This window comes from Pteropus medius, unplaced genomic scaffold, assembly GCF_902729225.1.
Source record: "Pteropus medius unplaced genomic scaffold, Ma_sr-lr_union100, whole genome shotgun sequence".
In the NCBI taxonomy this organism is placed as follows: Eukaryota; Metazoa; Chordata; class Mammalia; order Chiroptera; family Pteropodidae; genus Pteropus; species Pteropus medius.
In genome coordinates this window covers 7,678,601-7,696,043 of record NW_024354500.1, presented here as the reverse complement: position 1 = coordinate 7,696,043, position 17,443 = coordinate 7,678,601, and the positions used below count along the sequence as shown (strand labels likewise).

General features: G+C 43.7%; 1 protein-coding gene across 2 annotated transcripts in view; it reads left to right on the top strand.

Annotated features, from left to right (window-relative positions):
* The window catches only part of ANKRD6 (ankyrin repeat domain 6), a 173,578-nt gene that overhangs the window by 129,934 nt on the left and 26,201 nt on the right, over window positions 1-17,443 (top strand). The window contains exons 1-4 of one of the 2 annotated variants that reach the window (XM_039853069.1): window positions 8,119-8,167; window positions 10,320-10,658; window positions 14,757-14,855; window positions 16,448-16,546. In XM_039853069.1, coding sequence (XP_039709003.1) covers window positions 10,365-10,658; window positions 14,757-14,855; window positions 16,448-16,546 — 492 coding nt within the window. In that variant the 5' untranslated portion in view covers window positions 8,119-8,167; window positions 10,320-10,364. Of the gene's footprint in view, window positions 1-8,068; window positions 8,168-10,319; window positions 10,659-14,756; window positions 14,856-16,447; window positions 16,547-17,443 lie in introns of those variants that run through there. The other variant, XM_039853070.1, reaches the window with a different exon arrangement.

The window sequence follows — 17,443 nt, the reverse complement described above, 5'->3', positions numbered from 1 at the left end:
AAAATAACAATTACAATGTTATTTAAACTATCGTAAAGCACAGAATAAAATAGAAGGCTAGATTCGTTTCATGAAACCAGTACAACCTTAAAACTGAGAGCAGGTAAATATAAATGAGAGAGAGAAAAAAAGATAATACAAGAACTATAGATTAATCTTAATTATGAATATCAGTATAAAAATTCTTAATAACATTACTTAAAAGAATACAGCAGTTATCAGAATAATACTGTGACCAAGTGGAGTCTGATCCAGGAATGCAAAGATAGTTCCATAATTCACTATTCCAATAAATTAAAGGAGAGAAACACATGGTTATATTAACAGCTCCAGAAAACGCAGTGATTTTTAATAAAAACCAGAAAACAAAAGAAGACAGTCCTTCTCTCCAAAATATGTGCCACTTGTGTTTTACTTGTATTACAACTATAGTTCATCATGCACTGGACCGCCATGCTTTGTTATGTCAGTGTGTCAACCCATTGAAAATGTAGCTAAAACAAATAAGTAATGGGGATGTGGTGTACAGCATAGGGAATATAGTCAATAATATTGTGGTAGCCTTGTACGGTGTCAGATGGTTGCCGGACTTACGGTGATAACTTCTTTAGCTATATAAATGTAGAATAACTGTGATATACATCTGAAACCAATATTGCATGTTAGCTACATTTTAATAAAAATCTTTAAGAAAAACGAAAATATATTCTAAGCAGCTTCCTGTGAAGAGCGTGGGTGCCCTTAACTGATGCTTTATCACCTAGGGATGGATGCTCTATAGTAACTAAGGGAATCCTTCGCAGCCATTTAAGTTGCTTGAAATATTCCGGTCCTTCTTGTTGGTGGACCTTTCTAGGAGCAAGCCCTACTCTGGCAGTTACTGGATCACCTCAGAAGGAATTCGTTGTTAATTAAGTCGTTATATCTGAATCTCTAACAATACATATCTCATATCGTCTCTCCAAATTATTTATGATTATTAGGATCCCCAAAGTAAGACTTAGAGAAGCATCATGAAACTTTTTGGCACAGGAAACTTACCCTTTTAACAGGGGAGACTGTTGTTTTACAGGACAGTCTCAGTACCCCTGCCCATTCGTGATTGGACTCTTGACCCTCAGTGCAGGAATTTTACATCTGCTCCCATTACATTTTGTCTTGTTAAAAATAGCCTGTTCTTCCAATCTGAGATTGTCTTGAATCCTGATTTTTGTCATCCAAGGAATTTACTCCCTTGTTACTTCTTGTCAACTATAGTCAGATTCAGATGCGATGTGTCAGTCATCCAGGTAGACAGGTAAACAAAATACATTTCCAACAAGGAAAGAAAGCTCTCAAGGTTTTTTAAACTGTAACTTTTTTAAAATGTAAAGTTTTATTTTTCTCACTTTCCTTTGATCTGTGGCACTTTTCCTTTGCCCATTTTCTTCTGAATGTCTTTATAACTTTGTCTTCATTGAATCAAGCTTGAGAACTTTTGAAGTGTCTGACCCAAATCTACATGATTCCGGGCAGTTGAGACTCTGGTAATACTGTATATGATAAGAGAGCCTGGGGGGCACCTAAAAACATTGGCAGGAGTCTTCTACCGTTTAAAACCTAAATGAGCAGCCAAGCGGCCAGGGTTCTAGCTATATGTAGTTTTGCCACAAATAAGATTCGAGATCTTGAGAAATCATTGAACTCCTGTTTTCCTTACTGTCCTCAACCAAATTAAAAATTCAAAGACCCTATTCAATCTGAATATTATATTGTTTCTAAAGTATGTACCATTCTTATTTTACTAGTGTTACAACATTCCTCCTTCTACATCTCTCCTATTTTCTTAATGCTACAGCTAATATAGACAGACATTATTTGCCTCAAAAAAGACTGCACAACCCTGATCTACTGTATTTCCCATGATCTCTGAAGAAAGGAATTGCTGTCATTTTGAAATTATTAAACTAATCTAACCTAAATTCTTCCTGTTAATCTGTTTTCCCTTGTGGGTCACATCTATGTCGCCGCCCTCCTTGAGATGGTTAAATTGAGCTAATGGTCTCAATTCCTTCATCTTCCTTTTACCCCGTGTCTCTGTGTGACCTTGGGTATAAGTATATCATTAAACGATGATGGCGTTCAAGGAATGGCTGAGCAAGAGCACCCTTCCTTCTCTGTCACTCCAGGCAGCTGCCCTGAGGAGAATCCAGCTCCTCATTCATGGGGCAGGTGTTGTTGGTCTGAAAGGCCTGCCCTTTAGCAAGGAGGGTCAGAGACACCTAAGCAAGCGAAAGGAGTTGTGACCCAACCTCTGAGTCTTGGCTAGAGTAATGAGTGACCAGGTCACTTCCCGGGGTTCCCAGGTCCCCTAGAGTTAGTGGGAGGAGAGAGTCTTTCTAGGCTTGTTTCTGTGGGTTGTGGTTCTTAAATGACCCCTGGTCCCACACCCTGGGGCTCGTCCCCTCACTAGGGAGGTCTCTCCCTTGTAAATACTTCAGTCTACCTGCAAGTGTCCAGTAAGAAGAGTTAAGTGCCATATCTGAACACATGCTGGGAACAAAACACCCCCACTTCCTTTTGGGCTGTATTTTAAGCTGGTTACCTTTGACTGGGCTCTCCTGTCATCCTCTTTGGCAGCAAATCTTCATCTGAACAGGAATCCTTCCTCTGGAATGTTCCCTGACAGAGCCCGCCCCTCCAGGTGGGAGTTGGCCTCTTCAAAATGAGTAGCGGGGAACATTTGTTGTGTTCCCTTACGATCATCTGTGTGTAATTCATGGGTCACCCCCACCTTGAACGGGACTTGATGTTCTCATGCAGCAGTTCTGCCGGAAGTCAGGACCCACAAGGGCTCAACCTGCCAGAACAAAGCAGCACTCCAGACTAGAGCTTCAGAGTTGTTGACTTTTGTGGTTGTTAAGGCAACATCTCAAGGCCCTTTGCTATTTTGTTCCCTGGAAGTGCACAGGCTCTGAGTCTCTGCCTCTCCCTGGTTGGATCAAGGGAGATGTGCAAGCCCATCCGCCCACCCCTGCAGGTCTCAGGCATCCAGGGCAAGTTGGCAGAACCAGCACTTTTAAAGGGACCAAGGCAGGAGTTCATAACCTCTGGCTGCACATTAGAATCACCTGGAACTTTAAAAATGCCCACAACAGACCCTACCCTAGGCTGGTAAAATTCAACCCTTTGGTGATAAAGTTCGGGATTTAAAAAAAAATTTTTTCAGGTGACTGTAATGTGCAACAGAGTTGAAAACCAGTGGTTTCTGTCACTAGCTCTCACAATGTGGCCCCATGCTAGCAGCATCTGCTCCTCCTGGAAACTTGTTAAAAATGCAAATTATGTCTCTACATCAGACCTACCGAATCAGAAACTCTGGAAGTGTGTCTGTTAACAAGCCCTCTAGCAGATTCTGCTGCCTGATAAAGTTTGAGGACCTCTGGTTTAAGGCATAATAATGCTGAAAGCAAGATCGTTTTATGTGACCTGTGAATATAACTACATCAATATAATAAAAGCATCAATAGAAAAGATGTACTGAAAAAGATTAAATAAAAATAATAATAGTTTTATTGGGTGATAGCATTACAGGTGATTTGCTTTTATCTTCCGCATTTTTAGTAATGTCGTTATGTCACTTATATACTCTTTTAAGATACCGGAAGCTCTATTCCCAGATTGTGGTGATGCGGTGTCTTAGTGTTTTGTACTGACAGGTGCAGATGAGAGCATCACAAAGAATGTAGTGAGAGGAATGACTCTTGCTTGGACATGCCCAACAAGGCAGGTTTCACTCGAGGGCCTGTAGCTGCTCCGAGGATAATTACCCTGGCCCCTTTTCATCCTACCCCGTGGCTCTCAGCTGGGGTCACTCATTAGAATCACCTGGGGGAGGTTGTATTGCATATGATGCCTGGGCTCCACCACAGAGTTGAGTCAGAACTTCTGGAGGCGGGGCTCAGGCATTAGTATAGGCGGATAGACTGGTAAACCTCTCTCCGTCTTTGGGATTCCAAGCACCTTCAGAGGTCAGCATCTGGGAGTCTTGGGAACTTCCTGAGAGTGAGACACAGAGCCCCTCTGCCAGGGGACAGGCTCACCCCCACAGCACAAGCTGGCAGCAGGTAGAGTGGAAAGGGGTGTCAGACCATTGGGGCTGGGGTCCGACAGCTTAGGAGTGAATCCAAGACTCGAGGTACCTGCCGTATGACATGGAACAAGTGACAGAGTCTATCCATACCTCTGTTTCTTCATCTGTAAAATGGACTTAATAATAGTGCCTACCTCATGGAGTCATCAGGAGGACTGAATGATACTAATACGTGTAAAATTCTTAGGGTAGTGCCTACCATGTAGTAAGAATCCTTTAAATGTTAACTGCTCCTGTCTCTTGCTCTTGTCATTATTATTGGTCACCCTGGGCCCACCAGAGCCTGGGTTGAGTTGGGTTGAACTGGTTTTTGAGGACAACTGGGATGGGACCCAGAAAAAATTGATGCTTCTAAAACATCTTCCTCCTTTCACGCATAGTACATAGTTTTTTCTCCTATTCCCGTTTCTTTCACTGGCCGATTCTAAGGGCGTGGAGGTGAGTGAGAGCAGTTGCACCCTTGAGTCTAAGTCATTCAAAGACCCCACTAAAGATCAGTTTTGATTCGTTCCCTCACACTTAAGGTGTTCCTGCCTTTCCCATTTGTCAGGTAGGACCTTGGAGTACACCTGTGTGCTCGGCAGGAGCAGCTGTTCCCCTTAGTAGCTCCACATTTGTTGCTTTTCATTATAGAATGTTCTGGAAAACCAAATGCATTTGTGCTTTCTTGCTCTCCTCCTTTGGTGCATGGTGATGGGTGTGTGTATGTGTGTGTGTCATCTAAGGGGCTTGGTCTTGTATTAGGAAAGCCCAGGGGACAGGAGTGAGCAGCTTTAGGTGCAGTGGGAAACTGGTTATTACTGCCTTGGGTGCTGTTGTGTCGATGCCAGAAAAGAAGCCAGAAACGTGAGGTGGACACTGAGCCTCCTCTTAGAAACCCCAGTGTCACTCTTACAGTCGCTCAAATGCTCGTGAAGCCCCCAGGATGCCTGCACCTCCTCCCAGAACTTGAAGTCGGAAGTCACCCCACGTTCTCCATGTCTCTGAGGTGAAGCCTGGGCCTGTGGGTTTGCTGCAGTGTCCCTCCCTGGCAGCCTCAGCCTGCCCTGTGGTGGAGGAACACTGGAACCTGTTTGATGTGCCCTCCAGCGCCCCCTATCCCATAGTCAACTTGCTTCATCATTCCCGGAAGGCATAATCCACTCTCAGGAGGGTCACAGCCTAGTTAGCAGAAGCCAGCACCCAGGGCGGCACTCAAAACAATGTGGCAGTTTCCTAAAAGGGAACTGAAGTGCTGCGGGGGTGGAGAGAAGGCCAGGAACATTTCTTCTGGGAGAACTGGGGAAGGCTGTTCCCAGTAAGGAAGGTCCTTCCAGCAGAGACATGGAGACTCGGTACCGTGGACTGTGTTTCAAAAATGAAAGTGGGCGAGTGGCTCAGGACTGGCTGGTAGGTACCTTGACCCTGCTGCTAGGGCCCATCTGGCTATCCGAGTGATTCGAGGTCCAAATCTTTGCCCGGGTCATTTTGCCTTAGAAAATATGTCACTGGTCTTTTTGCGAAGGCCAAGGTGTGGGGGTGTCAAGGAGGAGAGGGAACAGTAGGGGTGCTTTCTGGGCTGAGGACACGTGTTAGAGGGTTATCTCAATTATCCTATTTCATGCCCTTAGGGTGGGGAGCGGAGGCCATCTCTATTTTACAGACAAGAAAACAGGCTTAGGAGAGTGTAGAGCACAAAAACTCACAGGTGCTATTAGTCAGAGCTGGGATTTAAACGAGGCTCGTCTGGCTCCGACACCTCTGGCCTTTCCTTTCTCCGCAAAGGGGATCCTCTGCTGACTTTGGATTAGGAAGGTGCCTCAAGTCCAGGGCCATCCTGTCAGGTAACTTACAGTTTATGAAGCGCCCTGCAGATGTGACCGGGTTGGAACCATAGCGGTATTTCCTCCTCCTGACTTCTGATTGTTTGTGTTTACTTGGACAAACATTTTTGCCTCCTTGGGCCTCACTTCCCACCAGTAACATCTAGTAGCTAACGAGGAGGTTCCCCAGGGCTCTCCTGACCCCAACACCCAGTGACTCTTTGGCCTGGGACGTCTTTTCTAGCCTCTCTCCGGGCAACTTCTCCCCATCATGCTCTGTATTTTCCAGTTGCTTAAAAGCGCTTATTCCACGATCCTCATCCCTCTCCTCACACATGTAATAAACTTCCCTATGTTTAGAATGCCTTAGAAATTTTGCGAAGGTCACTTATCTGATATCCTTGACAAGGACGCGTGATGACAGATGAAGCCTGGGACCAGGTCAGTGAGTGGGACCCAGTTATTCTGATCCATTTGATCAGCTGTGGACATTTCATTTAAAGAATCAAGGTTAAGTAGCATGGGCTGAGCACATTTGCCAGCCAAGGAAAGTCACTTCTCATTTCAGACGTTGCCTTTTTATGAAGACGTTTTATGGCCCACTTTCTCGGGAGTAACTTTTTCTTATTTAAGAATTCTAATTTTAAAGTGAGCTCTGACCTCTTTCCAGAATCTTTCTAGTGCTTTGATTGCATTTCATGGGTAGAAATTAAGATCCTTTATTGTCTGTTTTCCTCCGGCTAGTTAGCTGTGGCAGACTGGTACTTTATTGAGATCATAAATGGGTTTATCTTGCTAGAATATCAATAAAGGTCTTTGGGAAGTTTTATTGAGATGCTAAAAAGGACTTAAGTCTGCATCAGACTCTTATTCCTTAGGGTATATTTCAGTATGGCTCAGGGCCCTGGTGAAATGATGTTTAAAAATGGGGTGGAAATAATGTCTTCAGAGATCCTGAGGGAGAAAGCAAAGGGGACATAATGTCTCCTTTGGAAATGGAGAATTCAGAGTTTGGCAAGGTCAGTTCTCTGGATAGAAGTTGACTTATATTCTGGATGTCACCCTCAGTGTCCTACCTTAGGAGCCACATGCTTAGGGCAGTTGAAGGGAAGGGTCATCTCAAAGAGCCAACAACAGGGCTAATAAGGCTTCTCGGGTGCCCAAGGAGATGCTCACACAATTGTGTTTCGCAAAGCACTGGAAACAACCTGTGTGCCCATCAGTAGGAGAATGGGTGAACAATGAATAAATGAATTGGAACTGCATGTGACGATATGAAAAAAAAATCTGAAAAATACAATGGACAAATAATTGCCAAATGATAATAAGAGTTGAATACTATTTATGTAAGGTTTGAAGCTAAGTATTCGTTTTGTTCCGGCCTCTGTGTAATGTTCTAAAACTTGGCAAACACATAGGTGAGAAGAACAATGTTTACACATTGTTCGTGGCTGCAAACATGCAGTAAAGTATAATAAAAGGCAAAGGAATGATAAATACCAAATTTTAGGAGTGGTTACCTGTGGGTTTGGAGGGGAAATGGAATCTGGGAGGTTTTCACAAAGAATAGCTATGGTTTTTCTAATGTTTTCTTAAAGAGATTAGTGAGCACATGCATTTTAAAATATTATCTTTTTGAATAGCTGACATATTTTCTAATTTAAAAATTTATTTTTAAAAGGGGGAAAACGAGTTCTCATCAGTTTGTTGAGCAATTTCAATTTTGGGTAATTACTAACCAGATTTTGGTGGGGCTGATTAACTGGACCTTTTGTTCTCCTATCTCTTGCCCCATCAGATTCAGTGTGGCCACTTCATCATCCCTAAGTGTTAGCACCAGGGGGAAATAAGAAAAAACTTAAAACCCCTCATTCTCCTACTCATTAATTTGATGAGTGGGGAGTAGAAATTATGCACGAAAGGAAATCTTCATATTTTGAGCATATTTTGCTCATTGATTACAGAGCTAATAGCCAAAATTAACTGAGATAAACTTGAATTCTGAGTAAATCCATAAGACTCTCCTGCCAAACCGAAGCAGGGGAGGGGGGAGGTGATGCCTCTGTGCAGCCTTGCTCCAGGGGTGTGGTTTTGATATCCTGTTTTGAAATCGGTGTTTACTTTGCATTAACAGCATGGCCGGACCCCTCTGCATCTTGCTGCCAATAAGGGCCATCTTTCTGTGGTTCAGATCTTGCTGAAGGCTGGCTGCGACCTCGATGTCCAGGATGATGTGAGTAGAAGCCATCATTCTATCAGTGGATGAGTTGTCAGGGTAGCTTGTCCGCCTGGAAATCCACAGCACAGCCTGTAACCAGCTATGAGGTGGGAGGATATTAGATGCTCTCCAGCACTTTTTGTCTCCATCTTGGTCCCCATGATGGGAAGAACTTCCTCTTGAAGACCTGCTCTGGGACCCATCCTCAATTAGAGTTTGGGAGTGTGGGGTGTTTTTTCTCATCACGGTTCATTTCCTATTTAGTATCATTCAAGTACAGAACCTCAGAGGGCATTTTACCTGTGTTCTTTCTCAGTACTCCAAAAGGCACCCCACCCCCCCCCCCACACACACACAGAGTATGGGCAAGCCCTGATGGAAATGTGTGTTGCTGATCAAGCTTACTCATGGAAAAAAGGTGGGGCTTAAAAACTTAATTCTATTCCTCTTCTCACCTCTCTTTTAGTCAGTGTACATATAGTTTAAAATAATGTATTCAAAGAAAATAAAATTGATCTCATGAAATCTAAGAAAAAGAAAGCTTCCAGAAAAAAATCACTCTGGTGCTCTACCATTATTAACACTCAGCTTCTGAGTCTCTTCATTCAGATTATCTAAAGAGAGACTCCAGTTGGCTTCTTTGGGGTGGGGTGATTCCTGAGCCAATCAGCAGTGGTGGGTGGGGTCATGTGATACCTGGGGTGCCCTATTAGATCTTTGGGAAAGGTGACTTCTTTAAGAAGCAGATATAGAAAGGGTTATATAAATTGTCCTGCAATGAACTATTAGGAAAAAGTCCTGTGATAATGTGATTGGAAACTTTTTCTAATTCTGTTTCTAATTCTAATTTGTGTGGTAGTACTCTAAGAAGTAAGCACTTTTGTGAGAAACGGAATCTAGGAGAGTTTGCACTTATAACCTCTTCCAGGTTCACCTTTAATAACTGTGATTACAGAGTGTTCTCAAATTTCAGACCCTCAGGTATGCGAGGGTGTGTGTTACCAAGTGCTTCTAGTTTTCTTTGGGCCTCTGTAATGTTCTAAAACTTGGCACACACACAAGTGAGAATCTCATAGCCATGTCAGCATTTACAAAGAAATAACTAAATATGTCTTTGTACTATGATGGGCAGAAGGCTGTCCAGGGTCATTCATAAATCTCTGGTTATATTTGGAACTTGTTGGGTCATCAAGAATGTCATTTCCGAAAGATGCTGATTTAGCTTTAAGCTATTGATTTCTACCTTGGGTCATAATACTTCTTTATTTTCCTGTGCTGTAGCCATCATAACATTCCCAATTCTATTATATCCTTAGACGACAAGAACAAATATACAGGGGGAGAGAAGAGATTTGACCACAGAAAAGGCAGGGCGTGGAGTTGCCAGTGCACACATGTTGAGATACATCTGGTCTTCTCTTTGCATAATTAAAGCCCTTGCTGCCACTGTGGCAAGGCTGCAGTGACAGGCATGCTAAACTATCTCAACGCAGTACTCCTGCCTGAGGTCTGAGTGTCACTGTGTTCTTATGCAGCAGATGCCCTGCTGACTTCGTAAAAATACTGCTGTTTATATCAGATAAGACAGAAAGATAAACAGGCAGGAGTTCTCACAAGGTAATCAAGGGGAGTCATGTCAACATAGCCATGTCAGCGGAAGGAAAGCCAGCTCTATTTTTAACAGAAACACCTTCTTTCAGTTATCAGAATTAGTATTTATTTTCTTGTATCTTTCTACCTTAAACAGATAATGCTTCTGTTTAAGTACATTGCTTAAACAGAACATTGCTTCTCTCAGATATCTTATAGTACATTGCTTCTCTCAAATATCTTAAAACAAAACAAAATAAGAACACAGCAACAAAACAGTGTAAAAACAGGTGAGAATGGAGAAGGTGGAATGGATCTTCACTAGTTCTGGAGTAATGCGTTTGCCAGAATATGGTTCATATCTGTCTATATGTATTTACCATGCTTGTTGATGATCAACCTTGAAACTTATGCAAGAATTTGAGGAAGAAAACTCTTTATGGGTGTTCTTTAAAGAAGCTGGGAGAGTCTTTATTGGAAAAACAAATCATTTCAGAAGTTACCTGTTTTGGATGATGGGTAGAAATAGAGAATGTTAATGTTATGAAGCATTTACCCCTAACTTCATATTCTGCAGATACTGTTCTTTATGTCATGTTAAAGACTGAGAATTAGTTGAAGAATGACATCCAGTGGCCTGGAGTGGGATTATTATGAATTTGAACCTGTGGAAACCAGTTCTTTAGAATATGCGACTCCAGGAGCAAATTCCCTCTTGCTTCCCGCCAATCCCGTCAACTCTCATTGGAGTTCTAATGCCATCTCTGATTGGTCAATGAGCAATCACACAGCCCCCACCTCAGAAATAGTCCAGGACCCTGTGGCCACGATAAAAGACATGAAGGAAGAAAAAAATAAGAAAAACCAGAGAAGAAAGGCTAGGAAGAACCCTAGAAGATCAGAGACAGAAAAAGAGGTCAGCAGCTTGCTTTGTGCACCTAGCCTGTCTTGAGCTTCCTTGCAGCATGGCTGCCTGTGTCACCTGGGAGGGATCCCTCCTAAAGGGCATGTTCCACCCTTGCATGACTGGGGTTTATTCCATGAGCTTAGCTTTGGAATCTGCCCCGTACTATGGTCACTCTTTTTTTTTTTTTTTTTTGCCACATAGAGAATACTAAAAGTATTTCAGAACAAAGATTTAGACCTCAGAGATTCTAAACCTCTTAAAATCGCAAAGTAAAAACCAATGTCTTAGAGAAATTGAGAGCTGACACTTCATGTACTTTGCAAACAGGTCAACATGTTCTCAAAGTGCCAAACTGCAAGTTTGCTGGTTCTTCAAGATTCCAGCTGCAGCATTTTCCCTTCTGCCTTTTTGCAGTTAATCATTCAGCAACTGCTTTTTGGGCCCTCAATGACCACGGCACTGTGCTAAACCACTCAGCTTGATGACACTATGAAGAGGCAGCCCCAACCCCACAGAGGCACCTGATCTTTTTAAGGCTTGTCCTAGGTTGATTGACTTCACAGATTGGAAACGGCTAAGAATGAGTGCAAAGAACCTTGGAAATTTGAATTCTGGCCTAACCATGCTACCCCGAATTATTAGCTGGTTATCCTAGGCTAGGCCCTGAACCGCCCTGGGCCTTTTTTTTTTTTTAATCAATAAAATGAGAGAATTAGATGCTGTGGCACTTGGAGTATAGTAGGGTGTCAATAAATATTCACAGGATAAATAATGAGTAAATGCTGTTAAGTGTGCTGTACTTTTCCCAGCTTTTTTATTTTTTTAATTTCTCCAAAGTTTCAGAATTTCGTGTTTAATTTAAATCATACAGAAATAAGGATTACATCAAAGTTGCTGATTGGGCCTGTTAATAAGTATTGAGGACATATTTTGTTCTTTTCTGTGTCATATTTCAAAGAAGAAATATTTCGACAGTAGATTTTAATTTTATGGGAGGACAAGTCGATTCACAGGTAACTGACCCTTTCCCAGTCGAGGGTCTGAAGTCATCCTGTTGGGTTCTGGGGAAGAATATTGCTGAGATAAGTAGCCTGCTGCCTATGCATTTTGGGTCTTTCAGAGCCTTCAATTCTCTTTTTGGTAACTGAAGGGTGGCTGGCTGGTTTTTATACGCCACAAGTGTCTCACTCGGGCCTCCAGAACCACCCCATCTAGTATTAATGAAACTTATGGTCTATTATGGTCTAGTTAAAGGACAGCCACTTATGGTGGAGATGGGCTGACTTTGGCCCTCATAGCAGTGTTTATCCGACCGATGAAGCAAGGATCTAGGCTCTGAGGGTGGGTAAAGATGGAGGGGGAGCTGTTGCCTGGAGACAGGCTGTGCAGCTGAAAGTTTTCTGCAGAGAAAGAGATGCAGGCAACTCCTGTGCCTGCTGGCTGAGGACAATTTGTGTTCTACTTCAGCCTCACACAAGTTGTTAAATTTCTTTGAGTCTTGATAATCCATCTGGAAATTGACTCCTAAGGGCTGAACTAAAAGTTAGACTTAGCTTCTTAAACTGAGCTAGAGTTTCACAAGGGAAGGTTATCTCGAGGGAAGTAAATACAGTAGATTCATGCTGAAAGCGAGTAATAAATAATGGTGACATTCTGGCTCCAAAGCTGCCGTAGTTACTGATTTAGTGGCAGTTTGTGAAACATGATGAAACATTTGGCCTAAAGCAAGCCTCAGGGTAGACTGTGCCCTAATGATCAGAGGTCCTTTGTGTGATGACTTGTGTAGCAAGAGTGGCTGATACGACCCATGTGTCTGGGGCTTGTCATTCACACTTTATGTACATTGTGGACAGAGTGGTTAAATTTTGTATGTAAAAAGGTTGTTGTGATTGGTCCAAGGAGTGCTAGCGTGCCAGCAGTTTGTGGGACTGTTAAAAGGCCTCTGATCATTAAAAATCTGACCAAGTCAGTATTTACCCTGAAACTTGCTGAGAACAGAGCACCATCTTTCTCATCAGGTCGGTAATAAAAAATTGCACTTGAGATTCATTTTGGGAAAACCCATCACCATTCTGATAGGAAGATGGGCAGTCTTGGAAATTCTTACAGAAGTTTTAAAAAGTTAAGACTTGGGCAATTTCTTGTTTGGGCATTAAGTATACCTCATCTGGAAGCATTTCATAAGATATTTGAAATAGGTGTGTAATGGCTTGGCACACCCCAGCAGCTGCTGATCCAGTGGTCACGCTCTTCTTCTGCCTGCATGCCACGTAAAAAGGGTCCACTTTGAATCAAGAGTCTGGGAAAGTGGAGAAAACTAAGTCTAAACCTAATTTACAATGGGAATAATAGCTTAGGATGCCAAGGGGAGGGTTGGTGATAGAAATGCTGCAGGCAGTGGACAAAGTCATGGTAACGGATGTCTTGACCCATCATTGCAGAAACCCCTTAAATTCTGTGAATGAACAGTGAAAAAAGATTCTGAGACATGGACATTTTCATTACTGGTGTATTGTTATAACTTAGACTTTTAATAAATAGCATTTTCCCTTGATGCTAAAAATCAAGTGTTCTATATAAAAAGTAGGTATTAAAAAGTATAAGGAAGAAAATAAAAATCACTTCTTGTAGGTTTTTAGAGGGAGATTATTTTTAATTTTAAGAAAGTAAATTTGAGTTTTAAGTGGTATTAAGTACTTTATTATTGTGATAAAATGTACATAACAAAATTTACCATTTTAATGATACAATTCGGTGGCATTAAGTACATTCACATTGTTATGCATTCATATCCATCTCCAGAACTTTTTTTCCAATTAAGTGCTTTTAAAGTGCATTGTTGTTTGTTGAAGATTCCAGGGAGTTTAGTAAGTAGAATCAGCACTTCATTAGGGTTACTCATAGATAGCCATGCATCACTCTGAAAGATTTCTGTTTTCTGTTTTATAATAGTCTCTCTTCTCTTTGGATGAGGTCCTGGGATGCCCCAGGGTATATGCCCTTCGCCCCACTGGTGCTCCACCAGGAAACTTCATTTACGCACCACTCTTGCCAGCCAAATCATGGAACCCAAGAAGGGAAGGGAGGGCCCTTGCAGATCATCCCCGACCCCCTTTACAGCTGAAGGACCTGAGGCACGTCGAGATGACGGGTGTCTCCTAAGGCTGTGCCTGACTCATGTCTCCTGACCCCCTTGCCCTGTGCTCCTTCTTTCCCACAAGAAAATTTTCATACTGATCACCCACCTCCCCATTCCAACCTGGACCCCAGGCTGGTCTTGATATGACTTGATTTGACTTCCTGAGTGCATGTCAGATAAGGTATATGCTCTTAGCAACTTCAGAACTCTCTCGTTACAGTCTTGACCATCTTACCTCTGGGAACATTTAGTCCTTCTCTCAAATGCAATTAGAGGAGAGTTAAGTTCCCTTTGGCGCCCTGACGGAGAAAGAGAAGGTCTGCAATTCCAGGGATCTGATCGCAGGGAAGAGGGTCGAATGCAGCATAAATCAGTGATGGTGTTGTCATGAAACATCAGAAGAGGCTTCTTAGAGATGTGCAGTGATAGCTTGCCATCCCTGGAGTCCTCAGCTGTCATGGCATAAACCCCTGCATTGCTCTTGGCCAGTACAAGTCAGTCAACAAATATACACCTGCCATCAAATCATGAGTGCTGCTCACTGACATAGCTGGATGATAATTTCTCTGAAAGCAGGGAAGGAAAGGTCTCAGTAGGATGTGAAGGCTCCAGACATTGTTGATATAACTGCACAGCACACACAGCCCTGCTGTCAGACCCACTCTTCAGATAGTCATAGTCCAGCCAAACAGTGCCACGCCCTAGGCAGCAAGTGAATGCTTGGCCCTTATTCTGAGCACAGCGCTGTGGCCAAGGGCTATTCTGCAGTTGGCTTAAGATTCTCACTGAACGAAATTGCTCTGCCTGGCATGCATTATCTACTAACCAGACTGCAAAGTGCACCTCAGCCACGGTGACCAGTCTGCTTCATGTGGGAGATGGCCTGTGTCAGAGTGGGCGGGCAAGTGAATGCTGCGGGGGTGGCGGGTAGAGCTGACCCCTGTTCCTGCCTTTGTGTCATTCTGCAGGGGGATCAGACCGCCTTGCACCGGGCCACAGTGGTGGGGAACACCGAGGTCATTGCAGCGCTTATCCAGGAGGGCTGTGCCCTGGACCGACAAGACAAGGTGAAGTGAGACCACTTGCAAGATGTTATCTTTCCTGAGTCTTATCACCATGATTTAACATGATGAAATTTGCCCAAATTTACTTTGAAAGAGTATCTGATATCCCAGTAATTAAAAAAAAAAAAAAAATCTCTCCCTCCTCTCCTCTTCTTTGGAAGAGTAGGCAACCACATAAATATAACTAGTAAAGAAATAAAAGTCTAGAAGTAATGACTTGTGGAGGCTGGATGGGGGAAGGCATGTGTGCCACACCTCCACTCCCCAGACTGATTCCTTTTTATTTTGATAAGTGAGCAAATTTTTAAAACTATATTGAAAGAAAAAAAAATAAGCAAAATCAATTCCTTAAGAAATCCCAATAATATATTGATATATATTAACCCAATATTTTTAAATTGTCAAACAATATTAAAACATGGAACTTTGCAGATAAGTAAAATTCAGTCTGTTTACTTTTTAAACAACTTTTTATTAACATATATACACAGAAAAGTGCACAGATACTTACTAAGTGCAGCTCAGTGAGTTTTCACTGCCTGAGCACATCTGTGTGAGCACCCAGATCAAGCCGCAGATTGTTGCTAGCACCCCGGTACCCGCTTCCAGTCACTTCCCCTTCTGCTTCCAGGTTGGTGCAGTCAGTCTCACTGGCTGGGGCCGCACATTGCCACGCCCATTCCCAGCATGCCCCACTCCCTGGCTTTAGATACCATGAGCTCTGAGACCCCTGGACTTCTCCTTGTGGGTGTCAGCAGCATTAGGCCTTGTCTCTTGATGTGGGTGAGTGAAAGTCTAAACCAGACCCTAGATGTAACTGGAGAATTCACCTGTCCTACCCCCAGCTGACTGTCCTGCAGCCTGGCCTGGAACAGTGTGGAGGGCATTTCTACCTCTCCTCCCTGGCTCCCCTCCCCAAACCCCTTCCCTTCATGCCCACCCCACTCAATTCATTGCACTTAATATTTCTTTTTTAAAATAATAAGCAAATACAAGCTATATTTAATTGGCTGCTTTTTTATTTAAAAGCCACATATTGAAGACATTTATTTTTCTTATTTGCAAATCACTGTTTCTTAGTGCCTGCTCATTTGTTTGGGGCCTTGAAGCTTTTGGATTAAGCTGAGTGAGATTAAAATTTGGGGAAGAAAAAGGGGAGAATCTACCTATCTGGTCCTTGGGCCCTGAGATTTATGAAGCTGGATTCTTCATTTGCCCAATCTTTGTAGGTTTCTGTCTGGGTCCAGGAGCAGAGCAGAGCCCAAGGGGTGATGAGGGTGGGAAGAAATGGACATCATTCCTGACGTTGCTTCCTGTTAAATGTGGCTGTGCCTTTCTCAGCTGGGGTTCCCAGAGAGACTTAAGTCCTAATGCTGAAGGCATCCATTGTACATCATGAATCCAGGATGCATCTAGAATGGTACTGTTATATACCATTTCTGGGAGAATGGAGAAACTGGCCACTCAAGTCATTTTCTGGGCTCTGTGGTTCAGATGAGAAACCCCAATTGCCCTAAAAACACACTCTGACCTACTATGGTGGGACGAGTGAGGTCTTGGGTAACGTGCTTCCTCCCTGTGTGTGTGCTCCTCAGGACGGGAATACGGCTCTGCACGAAGCGTCCTGGCATGGTTTTAGCCAGTCCGTCAAGCTCCTCGTTAAAGCAGGAGCCAACGTGCTTGCCAAGAACAAGGTGAGGCTGGCGGGTGCTGGAACACCTCATTCTCAGGTGAGGATGGCTGCGGGCCTCCTCCCTGTGACAGGAGCCTCCTCTCACAGAGCAGAGCGCCCAGGGGAGTGCGTGGCACCTGTCCAGGGATGTGGAAGCTTGGACCATCTTAGTGAACTTGGTCTGTGGGGAGTGAGACAACCCACTGGAGCGGCTTTGGTGTCCTTTGAACAATCCCGGTTCTCACTGCTTTTCCATTGGTGTTTAGTGTGGTTGTCCTAATGAAGACAGGGAATGGACAATATAGCTTTTCCTTCCTTTTTTCTTCTGTCTCCCCTTTCCAGTCACTTGTCACATCTCATCGCTCTCGCATCTGTCCCTCTCCTTCTATGCCCCATTATTAATGTGTCCTGGGATTATTTCAGAAGCCCCACAGCAGACTGACCGGCTTGTCCAGTCCCTTCCGTCTTGTTCCTTCTCCGCTCAGAAACCTTCCACGAAGCTCCTCAGCCATACGCTGTCTCGGGGCCTCCCCGGGTCGGCCTCAGCCTACATCTGGAGCCTCTTCGCTATGCCTTTCCTAGCACGTGCCCCCTGTGCTGTCAGCTTTGGCTCACAGTCCCCTCTGCTGCCCACGCCTTAGCGGTAGTCTGCTCCTCTGCTCCTCATTTCTGTCTGTAGGACCTCCAATCCAGCCTCCCAGGACAGTGGCCTCTCCCTGAAGGCCCATGGAGCTGTTTCCTGCTGTGCTCCCTGGGCTCTGCACACAGCTTTGTGCTGTCATTTACTGGTTACATATTTCTCATGGTTCCCTCCTGGGTCAAGAGCTTGAGGGAGAGAAGGAAGCCATGCATCGTAATATCTCCAGTAATACCTGGCTCACTGCTGGGCCGGCTGGTGGATGCTCCATATCTTTGAAGT